The sequence below is a fragment of the Drosophila biarmipes genome, chromosome X, assembly GCF_025231255.1.
Source record: "Drosophila biarmipes strain raj3 chromosome X, RU_DBia_V1.1, whole genome shotgun sequence".
Lineage (NCBI taxonomy): Eukaryota > Metazoa > Arthropoda > Insecta > Diptera > Drosophilidae > Drosophila > Drosophila biarmipes.
In genome coordinates this window covers 13,415,845-13,435,118 of record NC_066611.1, presented here as the reverse complement: position 1 = coordinate 13,435,118, position 19,274 = coordinate 13,415,845, and the positions used below count along the sequence as shown (strand labels likewise).

General features: G+C 41.4%; 1 protein-coding gene across 1 annotated transcript; it reads right to left on the bottom strand.

The window, feature by feature from the left end:
* Positions 1 to 8,044: 8,044 nt before the first annotated feature.
* LOC108025582 (uncharacterized) lies at positions 8,045 to 9,631 on the bottom strand. The gene is made up of 2 exons (XM_044093106.2): positions 9,259 to 9,631; positions 8,045 to 9,198 (listed from the first exon to the last, which is right to left on the bottom strand). Exons 1-2 carry the CDS (start codon positions 9,468 to 9,470, stop codon positions 8,094 to 8,096), a joined length of 1,317 nt encoding a protein of 438 aa, XP_043949041.1. The 5' UTR covers positions 9,471 to 9,631; the 3' UTR covers positions 8,045 to 8,093.
* Positions 9,632 to 19,274: the final 9,643 nt, after the last annotated feature.

Below are 19,274 nucleotides of genomic sequence, written 5' to 3'. Positions count from 1 at the left end.
CTGCAAGTTATCGGCCGGCAGGAAAGGGTTAAGGCTTCACCTCCCGAGTGGAAGCGGAACTCTCGAGCAACCCGCGTGAGTAACGAGGGGAGACGTAAGAGTTGCAGGGCCTTTAATCCAATCATCAGAAGACTTTTCAATCATTGCACGAGTTAGTTATTTATTTATAAAATATTAAACAAAGAAATGATTTATTGAGCTTGAGAAAACATTTTTAAAATATCTATTACATTTTAAATATTTTATATATAAACATATTTTTTGATATAAAATATACTATGTGACAGATAATCTTTAAAATATTTATTAATGAAACATTAAAAGAAGAAAAAAATTATTCAGCTTATGAATATGTTTTAAAAACATTTAAGCAATTTTAAACATTTAATTTATAATCATATTTCTTGATGATGACTAATAATCTTTAAAATATTTATTTATGAAACATTAAAAGAAGAAATAAATTCTTCAGCTTAAGAAAACATTTTTAAATTATCTAAACAATTTAAAACTTTTAATTTATAAATATATTACTTGAAATAAAATATACAGTGTGACTAATAATCTTAAAAATAATTTATAAATAAGGAGTAATAATAAAATATAGAACCCAGTCACTTATTTTGGCGTGAACGCGTTTCTTCCTCTTCCTACTGATCCTTTTTACGATCACTTGACATTAATATACATTTTATCGCTTCATTTGCCTTATTTTGCGGCTGCACTTTGGGGCTTTCCCTTCGGGCTCGCCTCACGCTGTCATCTCAAGTGGCGGGCTTAGGGCGTCTAAGCCCCCCTTAACCCCTCTTTAAACCCCCCTTGGTGGTCCATTCGACCTACGCCGCTGCCCCGCCCTGCCCCTTTCCACGCAGCACGCATACAAATGACAATAAAAGCGAACGACTTTGGTTTTTGGATTTTGCGAATTGCCCGAGCCTCTGCCTGCGTTTTTCTGTGTGTTCTGCTAGGGGGCGGGTAGGGGGCATTTTTTCGAGCCCCCTAATCACCCCTGACCCCCCTGCGATTGTGCCCCTCGAGGAGCGGCCACAGTTTTGCGACTGAAAGTTGAACCGCAATCGACATCGCTGGCCGCCACACGCTTGCACAATTTTTAATCATTGCTCCGGCATTCAGAGCTGGTCCTTCGAGGGCCCCCTTTTCCATCCGTTTTTTCCCCGTCCCTGGCCGGCCCCCCTACGCCGCCACTCGCCGATCCTGAAGCATTGTTGTGAGAAGGACGAGGACACATAAACATGCATGGCAGCAGGCGGCAAGCATGCACTGGGAAAAAATAAACACCATTTTTTATTTATTTTAGCTGAATAAATTAATTGCTTAATAAGTTTAATTTAAAATTAAGTAAAAGCATTAAACTTCATCTGCATGACAGGTTCAAAATCCATATCATAAACAATTTTCAACCTTGGTCACACTTTTTTGTTTTTAAAATGTTCACACTTTTTTGTCTTCTTAAATATATTTTTATATTTTATGCAAATATTTAAACTCCTTTCTAAAATACTGCTACTTGCTAATTATACGCACAAAAATTAGAACAACATTTTTGATTGATTTGAATTCAATTTCGATTTTCCAGTGTGACCAGGGCAGGAACGGGTTCCCGGGTCCCGAAACGTGGGATCCCAAGGAGCGGGGATGGTCGGATTGCGCAGAGCCTGGGCTTATTGTCCGGACTTGGGGTCCTTTATCTTGTTTCTAACTCATTGGATCGCAAAAACGGTCTCGTGTTCACCTTAATTGGGGTAAACATAAGTTCTGATTGCCCCGTCAGGGTTGCAGCCGCACAGAAAAAGAGTTGCCAGCGACATTTTTCTCTCCCCTCCTCCGTTCTTGGCTTATCCTCGAAAGGAATGTGGTCGTTGTCTGGCCAGGAAAGTCGAGCCAAGTCAAAAGCCAAAGTCAAAGACGAACGTTGAACGTTGAACGTCGAACATATCCAATTAGAAGGTCACAAAAAGGGCGGGCGGCAGGAGGAAAAAAAATGAGAGAAAAGGGGTTCGCAGCGTGGGTGGCAACCCTGCCGGCCATTGTTGAAAGCAGATCACAGGCCCAGATAGAAATTGTTGAACGTGTAATTTTTATTTATTGCATACAATTCTGTTAGAACAAATGACAGCGAAATTGGCTAGGGTCCTTTTCCCCAAGACCACACACCCAAGGGCAAAATATTGATATTTTAAATACGGTTTTTCGAAAAACAATGCTGCTTCATGTATTCCAGCTAATTTAAGCAAATATATCAACCGAAAATAATGCTAATACACCAGTCGGCCGACTTATTTCCAGTCAGTAAATAGCATTAGCCTGCCGAAGTTATCAAAAACTTTTGTGAGCACGCTCTGCAAGCATTTTTGTTTGCTTTTCTGAGAGCTGGTAAATACTGCTATTGTTTTGCACACAGCTGTGCGTATTTAAAATAAATGCTCAACTTTGGCCGCACACACAAAAAAGGTTGCCGCCATGCAAAAAATGTTCGGGGAACTTTTGAATTGAAAAAGCGTTTAGACATTGTTCGCCTTGCTGTGTGTGGGCAACTAAATGATGGGGAAACTATAAAAATTTCCATAACAATAATAAAAGCAACGAAAAAGGCAGCCCGCCGCCACACGGACCTGAAAAGACATTTATTCATTTCACTTTTTGGAAATTAGCATAAAAGTAAAGGCCCTCCCATAAGGGATGATGTCTGTGTTCGGGATGTAAAATTTTCCTAAGGGGGGCGGGAGAAAAGGGATACACCAGAGCGATGGGCCACAATCAAAGCTTGTGAGCGTTTGATAAGCGTGAAAAACGTGAAAATTTTAATAAAACCAAATGAGCCGCAAAATCATACGACCGAAAATATAAAAAACAAGGGCGAACAACAATAAAGAGCCGGCAGAATCGGCCTTAGATATCCCAGATTTCGCCAAGGTGGGTAATGAAGCAGGCGAATGTATGCCACAGTTTTCGTCTGCTAATGCGGAAACTTTGTCACTGCAAAAAGTCTGCTGGGTATAAAAACATTTGGAGACGCAGACAGCGAGCAGCGTAATTTTTGCTTTAATTTTTATCGCCAAACGCGGATAAGAAAGGGAAATTGCCTGAAAATGTTGCCAGCCAGCATGGTAAATCATGTTGCTAATTGTGGCATTTTTAAAAGTATTTTATTTGATGTTTTCCAAGCATATTGTCAGCCAAACAGTATCTCTAACTGCTGCTTTCAGTCGGTTAACATATGGCCCCTTTGATCGCCACTTCAAGCGGATTTGCAGCAACTACGGCCGCACTCGTTAGCCAACCAATTTGGCCCGAAAGTATGCGATGAAATCTGTTATTTGCCAAATGAGGGGATTTAAGTCCTGAACTAAAGCTTAACAAACAAACATGCCAGCCTTGCCCCGAATAAAAATAAAAAACAAGCGCACACAAAACCCTTGTGTATCTGTCATACCTTCGAGAAAAGTTTTTCTTTCGTATTTTTTGAGTGGGAGTTTGGGGGCTCAGGGGCAATAGCTAAACAAAGGCAAAAATGACCAACACATTTTGCGCCTCAATAAAACTGTCAACATTATAAAGCGCCACTTAAGAAATGAACAAAAGACTGGCCCCGAAAGGTGGGCGCGGCAGTGGGGAAAAACAATAATCATAAAATTAAAGCCAAGCCAAACAGCCAGGCGAAATTAAATAAATAAATAAAAAAAATGGGGGAAGGCCAGAGCTACAAAAAATTATCAGGTGAAAGAAGGTGAAGGGTTGGCTGACATGTTTAGCATGGGACACACACACGCCAACACACTGGGAAAAAAACACCGGCCCGTCCGCCCATCAACACACAGAAGCGTTGACATTGTTGCTGAAAACTGCCACTAAATGTCAGCAAATGAGGGTCAGCGCACACATGGGCCACACCTCCGAGCCAACAAAATATTGTAATAAAACGCAGAAAAAATACACAGGATGATGCATGGGATGGCAGGTGATGGACGCCGGGGATACCCTGGACAAGGCGGATTTTATTAACATTTATTTCGTATTTTTATAGAAGCAATTACTATATTTTCCCATCCCAAATAATGAAATTTTCTTGGTTTATTTAAAAAAATAAATAATTTTGAAAGCCCTTTTAAAGGTAAAATAATTTGATATTTGATACCTCTTAATTTTTTCTAATTTTCCAAGATAAATCGTGGGATTCCCAGACTTGATACCCCTGAAAAACCACCCTATATGCATAGAGGGCATAATGAGGAGAGAAAACAGATAAAAAAGTGACAAAACTTATGCGCCCCTTTCCCCGTTTTTGTTTTATTTTTTTTTTTAATGAATTGACCGTAAAATGAACTTGTTGATGAGCCTTATGAGCTGTCCGAAGAACCACGCCCCCGTCCAGGCGCCTCCTTGGCGTGGTCATTTGCAATAAAAAAGGATTATGTGCTGAAGGACAGTCCCGAAAAAAGAACCGCACACACAAACACCATGTGGGAGGAAATACACAAACATGGAGCATATAAATATTTATAAATGTGTGCGTCGGGTGAGGGGTCAAGTGTCGGTGCCATTTAACAACTCGCCACACACATACATTCACTGGAAAAAAAGGTGCGTCCCTCGCATTAGCCTCGCCGTTTGGCCTTGAACCGAAAGCCCAGGACCCAAGGCCCCGGGAATCAGCCACAAAAATATGGTCAGGAAAAACATTTGTAAGTAAAAACTTAATAAAAAAAAGTAGGAAATTTAAAAAAGATTTTTTACTAGAAAATATAAATAATATGTTAGTTTATTTATTTAAAAAGGATATGAGCTACATAACATATTTGAAAAGTGTATAATATTTTAATAAACTAAACTATGTTTTTGAGACAAGATACTACAAAAAATAAAAATAAAAATTTAAGATTCTTTAAACTCTTATTTCAAGCTTAATTTTTTGTATTGAACAAGCACAAATTTAAAAAAACTATGAGTTGTAAAACAATATTTATAAAATTGAAAACTATGCCAACTTTGGGCAGATACAATTATTTTTCAAAAAAATTAAGCTTTCTTTAAGTGTTAATTTAATAAATAAATTTTAAAAATAGTTTACTTTTCTTAGAATGGAATATTGAAGTCATATTTCCAGAATAAATATAGCTTTCTAAAGTAAAACTTTCCTGTTCCTCAAAGCTTTTAGCGTTCAAACCTCCCCATCGGTAGACTGTGCGTGCCAACACATTTTGTGGCTCTGAAATCCCGACTCGTACATCACCGCAACATTGTAAACTGCTGCCGAGTATTTTTCTATTATTGAGGAATGCCGCCGTGCTCGATCAGCAGGATTTTGTGTTTAATTTTATGAAAATGCCTGCCAACGTCAGCGGCGTTTTCCTCATTTTCCCGCCGGATGTTTAGTGCAAACTTTAGTTTTTCCACACTTTCCCCTTTTGGACCTTTGCCGTTGGGGCTTCAACTTCAACTTTTTGTCGGCTTCTGTCGTGTTTCCTTCTGTTTTTCCCGTACATTTTCCCTTTTTCAGCCCCTGTGAAAATTTGTTACGCTTAATGGCCAGGCAAAAGGGGCTGGGTGCCACTGTATAAATACAATGGGTTTTATAGTTTTTTCACCAATTTTCCTCAAGCTCGAGCATGAGTTGCGAAGAAAATGCAATGAATAATACCTGCTAGAGTTATTAAGTTTAATTGAAATTAGAGGAAATAGGCAGGCAATTTTGTTGAGGGCTTGGCACATATTAGATATGTATTTCTAAAATATATAAATCTAAACATAGCTTAAACCTAGGTAAAAACAGCCACACTTAAATCACTTACAACATTATTTATTTATAATTAAGAAAATCAAGTATAAAGCACAATTTTTGTATTATAGCCTAGGATTTATTCCAGATTTCTTGAGTTAGTCAACCTAAGTCAAGTTTTGAACTCCAAGCGCAATCAAACATTAGTCGAGTTTTGAAAAATGATTGGAATTTGGGGAGCATTCAAGGGACACTGTCTGAAAGCAGGAGACCCCGAAAAGGGCATCACACTTTTAATTGGAGTCTATGAAAGCATTCCACATTCTTGGGTTTCCCTCGACTCGGTGCTCGAAACCCAGCCAGGTGGCGCTTAGACCCCGCCCTCCGATTTTCCATTCCACAAAATTTTCACTTTACTGGATTTCGCTTTTCCTTCTCCTTTTCCCGGCCCCCTTTTCCCCTTCACCTTTTCCCTGCACCTTTTTTCAGGGGAGGAGACATGGGAAAAAGGGGATTCGTTACGTGAGTCACGCAAGTGGAGGCCGATCCAAAAAATCCAAAAATGAGTGGCAAAAATGCATACAGTGCCTGTCATTATTTTTGTGCAGCTTGCAATTGCAACGGAGTTTGCTCCGCAAAAGGTTAAAGGGCGTGATTGAAATTTCCGTTTGCTTAGGCGGGCAAACGGGGCGTATGAGTACTTTGGCTCTTCGCATTTCAGCAGGCAGTGTATTAATTACATGGCCGCCGAGGCAGGAAATGGAAGAGGGCGCCGTTGGGGAGGGATACTCGCCAACTCATTAATGTCATCAAGTTCTTGAGGAATCAAAGTTTTTGGCTTCTGGGGTTTTGTAATTATAAACACGAAGCTGTCACCATCAATGTCCAGCATTCATTTGTTTGCCATTGGCTAGATGATGACACCCAGCTGTCCCGGCATCTCCTCCCCTCGAAGTCCCGAACCGCGCGACCCCGGAGCCCAGCCCATGACCCCTGACCCTTCTGGTTGATTAATGAATGTGGCGACAGCCAGCGATGACATCGATTCCAGGCGCTCTCCGCCGGATCCACCAGCGGTTTTACGTAATGCGGGGGCAGCCGGAAAAGGAAAAGCGAGAAACCAGACGGCATTAAAAGTCAACAAACACAATGACATCTGCCGCAACGCCTTTGGATGCACCGCGAGAAAAAGTAGCTTGATTAAAAAGAATTTTTTGCGATTTTTTTTAAATTAAATACTTAAGTGAATGCCAATCGATTGGAAATTTTGTTACGAGTTCAGCAAGGTATGACATTCCATGATTGGTCCATTACTTTTTTTGTTTCGACCAAAAAACCTATACTCAATTTGACAGAAAATAGGTTTCTCAGTTTTTGGCGAAAATTCGATTTTTTTCTTTGTCCTTTTTTGCTGTAACTTGGTCAAAAATGGTCCGAGCCCTAAAAGACGCGCTGTTTTGGACAGCTAACAAGCTAGGTAATTGATTGCAGTCACTTTCAGTCTTATTCTAAAAACTAAAAATTTTCACAATTTTTCAATTTTTTTGTAAGGGGTAGCATCGTCAATTTTTGCAAAATTTTTTCAAAAAATAAATACTTAAGGTGTGAATGCCAATCGATTGGAAATTTTGTTACGAGTTCAGCAAGGTATGACATTCCATGATTGGTCCATTACTTTTTTTGTTTCGACCAAAAAACCTATACTCAATTTGACAGAAAATAGGTTTCTCAGTTTTTGGCGAAAATTCGATTTTTTTCTTTGTCCTTTTTTGCTGTAACTTGGTCAAAAATGGTCCGAGCCCTAAAAGACGCGCTGTTTTGGACAGCTAACAAGCTAGGTAATTGATTGCAGTCACTTTCAGTCTTATTCTAAAAACTAAAAATTTTCACAATTTTTCAATTTTTTTGTAAGGGGTAGCATCGTCAATTTTTGCAAAATTTTTTCAAAAAATAAATTTTTAAGATGTGTATGCCAATCGATTGGAAATTTTGTTACGAGTTCAGCAAGGTATGACATTCCATGATTGGTGCATTACTTTTTTTGTTTCGACCAAAAAAATGATGCTCAATTTGGCAGAAAATAGGTTTCTCAGTTTTTGGCGAAAAATCGATTTTTTTCTTGGTCCTTTTTTGCTGTAACTTGGTCAAAAATGGTCCGAGGGCTAAAAGACGCACTGTTTTGGACAGCTTTTCTAAAAACTAATTTTTTTTATAATTTTCTAATTTTTTCGACATTTTTTGGAACAAATTTACCAAAAACCAAAGCACCATAGTTTCCCACTCAGAAATAAGAAAGTATTTTCCTTATTAAGCACAGAATATTTATTCGTTGTAGGCCTTCTTTCCATGCATTGTTTTAAAAGTACTTTTGATAAATGGCCGTCAGCATGTACAGGTGCCTCATCATCTTATCCGCCTGCGCCGTGGTCGAGGCTAAGGTGTGGCACTCTCCCGACCTAAAGACCCTGGCCGACACTCCGGGCATATTCTTGCTGACGTAGTGCACGACCTCCGTCCTGGGAAGGATTGGACCTGAAGTCGGGGCTTGGACCCTGCTGAATCCCCGCAGACTCACTTCCCAGGGGAAGCGGGACTTCGAGTAGAGTCGCACTAGTTGCAGCTTCTGGCGAGGATCGAGGCTGAAGTCGTCTATGCCCATGGCCCGGGACACCACATCGCGCAGGTTCTTGTTCAGAGTGGCCTCACTTTGCACGTTGATAATCATCACCGTTCCGTTGGCCCAAAGCCAGCCCCTCTGGGGGGCCTCGTACTGAAGCTCGACCACACCTAGGCGGCTTTGGTAGACGGCGTTGCTTAGGCTCCTGGCCGCCACCTCCAGATCCACGGCTCTGGACATCTGCAGAGTGCAGAACAGTCTGCAGACCACCGTTCTCAAGCGCAAGCGCAAGGGCTGGCCGCGTGGGCCTAGGAACCTAGGGGGGCCGTACTTCCAACCCACTGGGAAGCTCGCCAGTTTCAGCTTTCTGTTCAGGTGCTTCTCCACATATGGGCCGTACAGCTCCTCCCACATTGAACGAAGGCTTTTGGCCTTCGAGTCCCCGTACTTGTCTATATAACGATCTATACTCGCCTCGACGTCCCCGTGCCGGAATAGGTAGGCGACCTGCGAGGCACTCTGCGGGGCACCCACTATGATCCCCGACTTTCCCGCGGTTGGGGGCTCGGCACTCGAGGTCATGATCAGGATAAGCAGTTGCCTGCCAACGATCTCGCTCCACTGCTGAAGCCACTCCGGAGCCTCCGACTCATCCCGAGGCCGTGGTGGGATCAATTTGACCAATTCTTTCAGCTCCACAACCTTGAGTACAGTATTCGGTTCGGAAGGTGGCATCAGCTCGACGTCGGCCTTCGATTGGATGGGGTGGGAGAGCTGTGTGCCATAGTGGAAAACGACACCCCCATGATAAAAAGTTGTGGGCCACGGTGCAGAAATCGGGGCACTGAAGTGGGTTTTAAGAGTGAGTCCAAGTGAGTTGCCTAATTTACTGAAGATGGCTTACCAGGACGTTCCGGGAAGTTGCGGGGAGGTTCCAGCTCCATAGGGTTCCTCTATGTCTCGCCCAGACTGAGTACTGGTTGAGGGTTCCTTGCCTTCTAGTGCGGCTTTATCCTCGCCGTCCTCCGTATCGTTACTACCTAGCAAACGCTTCATATTCTCCTTACCCTCAGTCGGATTAGAGTTAGATTCAGAATATTTGCGTTTGGATGCCATCGTGCGAGTAAATTAAAGTTGCTGGACTAGTGCGTGCCGTAAACCAATTTTATTTTTTCCAATGTCGAACTGAATTGTCAGGCGTAAAATTTTACCACAGCTCTATAGGGTTCCTGCGTTAGCCATTGTCGTTCGATAAATTCCGATGAAAGAGTTTCCAAATCAATCGACGATTGAAGAGCGCGAAAGATACTATTTATTTTTGACCTTTCTACCCTAAAAATATTTTATAAAATAAAAACGGAGTAGAGATTCACAGGAAGGGTGCCCCACAGAATGGCAACTAATGTCTGATGCTCTGGCCTTACTTTCACCAGACTCTTGACATTTCAGTTTTCGAGAGTTTCCTCCTTGGTTTGCCAATGAAAAAACGCTAATTAACACAGCCAACCGCAATTGCAACTTCCTTCTGGCCTTTTTTCAAAAATTAAATTTGGACAGCTAACAAGCTAGGTAATTGATTGCAGTCACTTTCAGTCTCTTCTAAAAACTAAAAATTTTCCAAATTTTTCAATTTTTTTGTAAGGGGTAGCATCGTCATTTTTTGCGAAATTTTTTCAAAAAATAAAATTTTAAGATGTGAATGCCAATCGATTGGAAATTTTGTTACGAGTTCAGAAAGGTATGACATTCCATGTTTGGTCCCTTACTTTTATTGTTTCGACCAAAAAACTGATACTTATTTTGGCAGAAAATAGGTTTCTCAGTTTTTGGCGAAAAATCGATTTTTTTCTTGGTCCTTTTTTGCTGTAACTTGGTCAAAAATGGTCCGAGGGCTAAAAGACGCACAAATTTTGTCAAATTTTCAATTTTTTTGCAAGGGGTAGCATCGTCTTTTTTTGCGAAATTTTTTCAAAAAATAAATTTTTTTTAAATTGGTAATTTCGTTACGAGTTCAGCAAGGTATGACATTCCATGATTGGTGCATTACTTTTTTTGTTTCGACCAAAAAAATGATGCTCAATTTGGCAGAAAATAGGTTTCTCAGTTTTTGGCGGAAAATCCATTTTTTTCTTGGTTCTTTTTTGCTGCAACTTGGTCAAAAATGGTCCGAGCCCTAAAAGACGCGCTGTTTTGGACAGCTAACAAGCTAGGTAATTGATCGCAGTCACTTTCAGTCGCATTCTAAAAACCAAAAATTTTCACAATTTTTCAATTTTTTTGTAAAAAATAAATTTTTAAGATTCGAATCCCATTCGATTGGAAATTTTGTTACGAGTTCAGCAAGGTATGACATTCCATGTTGGGTCCATTACTTTTATTGTTTCGATCAAAATACGTATGCTTTAATTTCCCATGAAAATGTTTTATTAGTAATTCGTTACTATTTAATCTGCTTAAGAAATGTTGGGAATTTATTTGTTTATGTTTTACATAAGTTTCGAAATATTTTAATGAACATGTATAGGACCCTTTATAAAAATGTATTATTATTTTTTTTACTACCATCATGATATTTTTTTGACATTTTTTCGACCAGTGTAGCCCTGCTCTTGTGCAACTTAATGCCCGGCCACTTGACTCTGCTCCTGCTCTCCTCTTGGCCCTCTTTGAGCCCCCTTCGGCCCACTCCGCCCCTGTCTGGACGTGGACATTCATTTCGTCTGGCAATTATTTGCAACACTTGCACCAAAACAAAGACCAGGATGGAATAGGATGGAGTGCAGCAAGTGGAGGCCAGTGGAGGCTAGGGGATGTGGATGTGGATGCGGAATGGAGTGCACTGGAGTCGAGAGGAGCGACCACATTGCGCAACAAATCTTTTTGTGGCCGGGCACGTGACGAGGGCCGGATCACGTGGCGTATGCGTAATGCTATTTTGGGCCAAGGCAGCACGAAGATACAGGCCCCGAAAACCCATCGAAATGATAAATTGTTTCAAGTTTGCACCCCCTTCGTCACCATGGAGCTGATTGCCATTCAATTTCCAATTTTTGTTGCCTCCCCTAGTTTTTTTCGTTACCGAAATTTGCGACACATTTTCGGTGGGCCACAAACTTTGGCCAAGTTCTTTGCGGTCAAAATGATGGAGGGGGGCCAAAAAGGCCCCAAGCCCCAGACAATTAATTTCGGGTTAAATCATTAGAAAGAAGTTTGGCTTTTGCCCCGCAGACATAAGAAAATGAGTGGTTTGTTTATGGAAACTTGAACGATTTCAGTAGTTTGAATGCTTGACAGATTTATGCAGTTGAATTATTTGCCATTAACCAATTATACAAATATATACATTCTATATTCATCCCATAAACTCTAGCTTGTTCAGGATATCTGGCAATTGATGCACAATTTATTTTGAAACAATCTTAATTTTCAATTCGTAAATCCCCATTATAACCATATAGTCCTTACTTATATAATTTCCATTATAAATATCTCCCCCATTTCGCTGTCTTCGCAGATCGCTCTCAGATTTCATTCGTTTACTTGCCAAGGAGTTTCATTAAATTCCCGCTTGACTTTTATCTCATGGCTAATTATTCTTCTTGTTCTTGCCACTCCTTTGCTGCAAATGAAGTTGATGTAGAAAGAGAAGGGGCTAGATGAATAGAAAGAGCCGGAGGTATATAGCGAATCTAGGGAGCTCCTCTCATCTGTCTCATTTCGCTTTGTTTTCACTCTATTTTTGTTTGGTTCCCTCATAAAACTCAAGTTGAAGAATCCTGACAAGATTGGGGCCTTTTCAAAAGGAGTAGGGGATGTGTGTGTGGGGGAGGTTTCAAGACCCCCCTTTCCAGAAATAGTGAGAAAGGGGGTTCTTTGAGTGTCTGCTTCGATATTTACGACATGGCTGAGATTTCAAGTTGGCCAAAAGTTTGCCTCAAAAACTTCGTTGCCTTCAATTGTAGTTGCGCGTTGTTGTAGTTGCAGTGGTTGTAGTTGGTGTGGTTGTAGTTGGCGTTGTTGTAGTTGGTGTCACTTCTTTTGTTTTTGTAGTTCTTGTTTAAAATATTGTTGTAGCTTCTCCTGTCGCGTTCTTGTTGTTGTTGGTGTAAAAGTTGTTGTTAAAAGTTGTTGTTAAAAAGTTGTTGTTGAAAGTGTTGGTGTAGCTGTTGGTGTACCTTCTCTTGTTGCTTTTGTTTCTCCCCTCTTAAATGTTGTTGCTCTATTTGTTACTTTTGTATATTTTATTGTTGTTCTTGTTATTCTCGTTGTTGTTGTACTTTAATACTTCGTGTCTGACTACGAAGTAAATGATGGCTCCTGCTGCATGGGAGCCGCCAAGCCGCCACTTGTCGTTCATTCTCCCTCGTATGCTTGCGTTTTAATTGTCACACATACTTTATATACATATTTATCTATATATTTACATACATTTCAGTATATAAAGCATACACCAAGCCATCCCTGGCCACGCCCACACACATGTAATGCCATACGCCCACTTGTTTACCGCTCGCTGGCATTTTCCTCGCCTACCCGTTTTCCGCATCTCTCCGCTGTTCCTCGCCGGAATTTTCTTCCCGGCATCAGGAGTGGGCGTGGCACTACGCCCACCCCCCACCACCCATCGCCAAGAATCTCAGTGTCTCAGCATGTGTATTTGCACTTGGCAACTTAACGCTGAGGTTTCGTTTTAATAAGTTTAACAAGTTTCTTGGCATAATTTGCGGTACGTCCTCCGCGTCGCTCCTCCATTTTCTCTCAGTGGGCAGGACTTTCGCCAGCTCCGCCATCCACATCCACATCCACTTCCTGCTCGGCACTGCATTTTCCTGGGCCGCTGGCCGCGGGCTGCGAGCTGTCGGAGGATTCTGCAACAGGTCCCAGCTCGAGAAGCAAGTCTTGAGTTTCTCACGTAGCCAAACACGCCTGAAATGCGAGACCAGACTGGGTGGAAAAAGGAGGACCAGAAAAAACAATGGACACCACTGTGGGTCGAAATTAATACCGAAGGATTACCCAGGGCAATGGAATTTCGGTTCATAGGTATACCAGCTTTAAGGGGCTTAAGTGGTTTGGCTGATAAGCAAAATAAAAAGAGATTTTAAAAAGTTAGAAAATTTTAACGCACTATGTGAGCTGTTTGAAACCTTAAAAATACACTTAAATTTGTTTTCCAAATTTGGATCCAAACAGGCAGCGAACAGAAAGTCATATTGGGTTACCCGCACTCAAAATATATTGTTGCATACTTTTTCACACATTTATAATTCTACACAGATGTCCAATGTGAAATATAAAATTGTTGCATACTTCTAGACACCTGCCTCAGATTTTTCCATGAGAAACCCAAAACTGCGGTCTTACCCCGAGCGCCCAGCGTTCATCTCGCCTCTGGCCACACTGTGTCGGTGTTTTATAATTTGAAAGACGCCACCACCGCACCATCCTTGGCCGTTTTCCCCTGATCCTGGATACCTACACATCCCACTCCTTGTCGAACCAAGCGAAATTCCATGCGGCGAGCATACTTTTGTTCTTATCAGGCTGTCGGGTTGCTTTGAAGTCGCCTCCGCCGCCATAATTCAATTAAAATGGCAGCCGAGGTCCAAGGCAGCCACATCCTGTTCCATGCGACTGCTGCACCCACTCCTAATGTCCCGGCCCGCCCACTCACTACTACTTTGTGCCCGGCGAGGACATTGTTGTCGGCAGTCGGCAGTCGCCAGTTGCCAGTCGGCAGGCGATTGGCTTTAAGTCTTTAAGGCAATTGCATGGGCGGTGGGGAAAAAGGGGAAATGGGGGCCTCCAGTCGTACATAGGCTGCTCGGAATTTGCATGCAAACAATGACATGCATAAACAAGTAGCAGAAACAAGGACCAACGATGATGGGACGCCGACATCCTCATAACGGAGGAGCCACGCTCGGACACGCCGAATGCTAGATGGTGAATCGTGGCTGGTAAATGGGAAATGGGAAAAACAGGAGGGCGGTTGGGGGGTGAGGAAAGGAAAAGCCGGTCGGAAAATGGGGGAAAAGCGTCTGCATCGCATTTTGGCCATTGTCCTTGACCAGACGCTCGGAATGGGGATGTGTCGAATTGCGGGCATCGCGCTTATCACAATTTTCCAGGGCTGACTAGAAATCACGGTGACTAATTGTGATTTTCGAAGGATTAATCGTACGAGACGGCAGCTAAAGCATTTCCATGGAAAAATCTAGGAAACATTTTGTATTCCCCTATGTAAGTATCTAAAAGTATGCAACACTATAGAAGTATCTACTACAAAGGTGTCTAAAAGTATGCTACATTATTTTATTCCTTTTCAGACTTGCTTACACGATTACGATTTCATGCTTATCGATAACATAAAGCATAATTAGTGCTCAACTGGTCGCAGTTTCCCGCTCTTAGCATCACTATTGGCCAAATCAGTGCTATAGATTCGCACCGGGCCTATCACATTCCACCCATCTTCCCTTCAAAGTCCCGGGATCGAGATTAGTTGGATGAATGATGACAACGGAGGGGACACCTTTGATTCAGACGATTGGGGGATAATGATAATGACGGCGGGACATGGATGGAATTCGATTTCCAATTTGGTGCGTCTGATTTCAGCCAATGAAAAATAATCTCTGGCCACCGAATAACAATGTGGCCACAGAAACAAAAGGATTGCCAGTCAATTTAAACCCCATATTAAATCGTAAACAATTAAAAAGGTACTAAATTTATTAGGAAACAATACTGTTTATTGGTCCATTACTAGTGAAACTAAGTATAATCATTTCTTTTAAAAATTTTCCAGCTCTTGTTACTCAACTTACTTCCCTCTTGCACCTTTTTATATATATCCACTTTTCGTTATTCCACTCATTGCACTTGGAAAAAAGGCGCCACAACTTTCAATTCCCCTGCGAAACTTGAAGAACTTCAATATAAAATCCCTCGACTGCCATGAAATTCAATCAGGACATCGGGGGGCTGGGTTCAATGGTTCGCTGGGTGGTGGCTACCTCCCGAAATTTCTAAGCCAAGCGGAACGCGCCAAAGTCGAGAGCTTAGCGAGAATTTAAATATGCGAGCTGCATACTTTTAGGGGCAGGCAAACAGTGCGTGCGAAAAAGCAGTGGCGCCGCTGGAAATGGAAGTGGGTGCCGGAAGGGGGGCAGGTGGAGCAGCAGGTTGAGCGCAATGTTTTCGGCATTAGAAGGCCACGTGGCCGCTGTGATTGTTGTTGCTGCGATTTTCAAATCAATTGGCAAACAGAACAACAAAAGCGCAAACACAAACACGGAATTTGGTGTGTGAGTGTGTGTGTGTGTCTGGCTGAGTGAATACGATTTGTGTGTGTGCGTAGGCACTGCTAGAAATTTCGAGGCATTTCGGTATTTTGAAAAAAAAACCTGCTTGTCTCATAATAAATTAATTTTTTTGGTTCATTTAATTCTGTAATTTTGTATATGTCAATATGGTTATTGTATATATTTAAAATTTTTTTTGTAAAGCAAAATAAATTAATAATATAAATTACTGAGGTGAGAATAGAATTTATAGATTTAAAATGAGAAAAGTGGTGTTATTTTTAAACGTTCTCCAATTAATATTAAAATATCATCATTTTAACCCAAAAATATATTTATAAATTTGTAATCACCTAAAGAAATATTTATAAAAAAAATATATTTTTTTGTTGAAATTAAATGTAAATGTAACTTGAATTTTGAGTGTACGATATATATATATATTTTTGAAAGTTCGAAGTATATTAACCTGCTTAAGCAGCCAAATAGGTGTCAGTATACCTCCTATTTTCTGAATAAATATACAATTTAAAAAAATAAATAAAATAAAATATATTTCTATAATTTTTCCGCTCACCCTTAATTTTGGTATATCCCTTCCCACCGGTTTCTCGCAGTGCCGTGTGAGTTGTGCTTCGGCGGCATTTACTCGGTGCAGTAACATAAATTACCGCAGGCGGCGACCGCAGCGGATTCCCCTCCGCTGACCCACACGACATAATAAACGGGACAGGTCGCGACCGCCGAGGAGGGCGGCGGTGGGCGTGGGGGCGTGGCGGCCGAAAGGGAGGACCGCAGACGAGCCACTGCAACGTTTTGCGGCTTGCAAATTATTTACTTAATTGCCAACGAAATGTGTCTAATGAGCCAAATGGCGAAATGCAATGAATGCCAATGCGAGGTCCTGGGCATGAAAATGGCACAAAGGATTACCGATGCGAGTGAACATGGCCATAAAAGTCGGCGCAAAGTTGCCTGAAAATCTCAATTGCCAGGTGGCAAAAAGGGAACCCCTTCAAAGTTTCAATATCAGCTTTAATTCAACGATGTTCTGACTGTTTTTGATAACCAAATAAGATCGATTGGCTTCTTCTTTCCATAAGAGGGCATTTCCAGTTCGTTATTTCGCTGGCATAGTGTCGCTTTTATTCTTTGCTTAGCTGCAAAATAATTTCCGGTAGACAATGGACAGGCGAGAATCGAATTTTTCGGAACGTCAACGGCAAGGACGACATAAAGGAGTGACCAGGGGCGGCGGGGGAGGGGCGTTGCAGGGGCATCGGAGCAGGACGACGTTCAAAACGGTCATGTTTGCATATGTCGCTTGTGCTGCTGCTGCACACAGGGGCGGCAGTGGGGGGATGGTGCAGGGACTTGGGGGCGGCCTGCCGAGGGCGTGGCCATATCGAACATTAGCTAAAACTCAAGTGAGCCGCAACGAATTGAAACGAATCGAATTTCTAGCCGGGAACGATGCAAGGAATGTGGGGCACACCGACAGAGCCCCCTTGTGAGACCCCTCGAAAGCCCCCCCTAAGCGCTTGTGCACTGGAAAAAATTCAAAAATATATTTACTTTTAAGTACATTTTTCCTTTAAAAATAAATGATAAAAATGTTAATAAGTTTAAAAATATGTATACATTTTTTTGGTATCCTTATCTTTAAATATGCATTTATCTTTTAATTTGTTTTTAAATCTAAGAAGAATTTATGAGGAAAATATTAACAGAAAGCACTGCGTATACGTAACGTATCTAAAAATATTGCGTATACGACTAGTGAGCTCACAAGTTCAAAAAATAAAATAAATAAAGTTAAATAAACAAAAAATATTCTTTAATATTTATTAAATAATAAATAAAGTGAAATAAATAAATAATATTCTATATTAGTATTCTATATTATTTATTTATTTAACTTGTGAGCTCACCTGTCGTATACGCAATATTTATAGATAGATTACGTATACGCAGGGTTTTCTGTTAATACTTCCTTCCTAGTTCTTTTCTTTTTCCAAGCTTCCTTTATCCACTGAATGCCATTTTCTCACAGTGCACTGGTGGGGCGCAGCATTTTGCGGCGTGTTTGTGCAGTGACAGCAACAGCGACAAAGTTGATTTATCAGTTTGCTGGCCATTAATCATCGCAGCGACAAGTTGGACAGCCAGCGGACCAGCTGGGGTCAAACACGCCCCTGCCCACTCTGAGCCCCCCTAAGCCGCCGCCTTAACCCATGTTGCCCATGGTCAACAATGTCGCTAACGCTTCAGCGCTCTGCCATTCTCCAGCTCGTCTTGTTTCCTTATTTTTTCGCCAAAATTTCCTATCTATTTTCATTTTTTTAGGAGATAATAAAACAAGTGCTGGGAGATCGATCGATTGAGCACTTTCGGGCGGGGCGGAGGGCTTCCTAATAACCCAGGAGGACACTGGCTTAGCAGGTGACACCGCCGACGGCCCCGCCCACTTTTCCACCACCGCCTGGCCGCCCTTTGGTTGGCTTTGCATTAAAGCATTTTCTTGGCTGCATTTCAATTCACAGCACATAAATCGAAAAATCGCCGCTGGCTGCGAAACTTTTGCGGCAGTTAGAGGAGCCCTTCTCGCCCCCTGAGTTCCCAGTGTCCAAAAAAGAGCCCTTAACCCACTGGGATCGGCCAATTTTAGACAATTTTTAGGTTTTAAAGGGTGGAAAATGCAATTAAAAATATAATATTGGTCCCACAAAATATAAATAATCAATAAATGATTTATTTCCCTTGCTAAATTTTATTTAATTTAAGAAAAAAGAAATAGTAACTTTTGTTTAAAAAATTTATATTAATAATAGTCAATTATCTTGCTCAATAATATTTAATTTAAGAAAATAGAGTAGAATAGTAATATTTTTTTTAATAATTTATAGTGCCTAATTAGGTTATTTATAAATTTATTTATAAATTTATCTAATGTTTTTGGTTGAATAATTTTACAAATATTTAATTTGCAAGCAAAAATGAATTTCTCAGTGGTTGTATAAAATATTCCTTAATTGAGATTATTCGAAACACTCCTAAATGGGTTAACCATCCTTCGTGTCGTATCCTAAGTTCTTGGCCATTTATCTGCGCTGCACAGGTGACACGCAGTGGAAAATGTGCAAAATTGCTGGACATATATATTGATCTGCTACGGCTGCTGCTCCGTCCCCGGCTCCGCGCCTTAACCCTCTGCTGCCCCAGCCCGAGGCGATAGATGTTAAACGGCCAAATCGATGGCAACACATGCGAGCCAAAAGCCAAAGAGAATTCGCTGCCATGGGAGTCGATTCCTTGGCTTGGCTTTCGCCGGTATCCTGCTGCTCCGGACACCCCCTCCTCCCCCCGGCACCGCCCTGGCAGCCACGCCCATGCCCACACCCCACCCCCCGCCGGCAGCAATTAAAGCGCCGCCAGTTAAAGCCGACAAAGCGAATGCAAACAAGGAAATCAGCCGGCGATCTTGGCCAAAACGGTGCGGGAATGCTCTGTATTTAATATCTATTGATACTTAAGATATTGTTTTTTAAGGTTTTTATTGAAATTAATAATAATCTATAAGTAATTATTAATATAATTACCTAAAAAACTCATC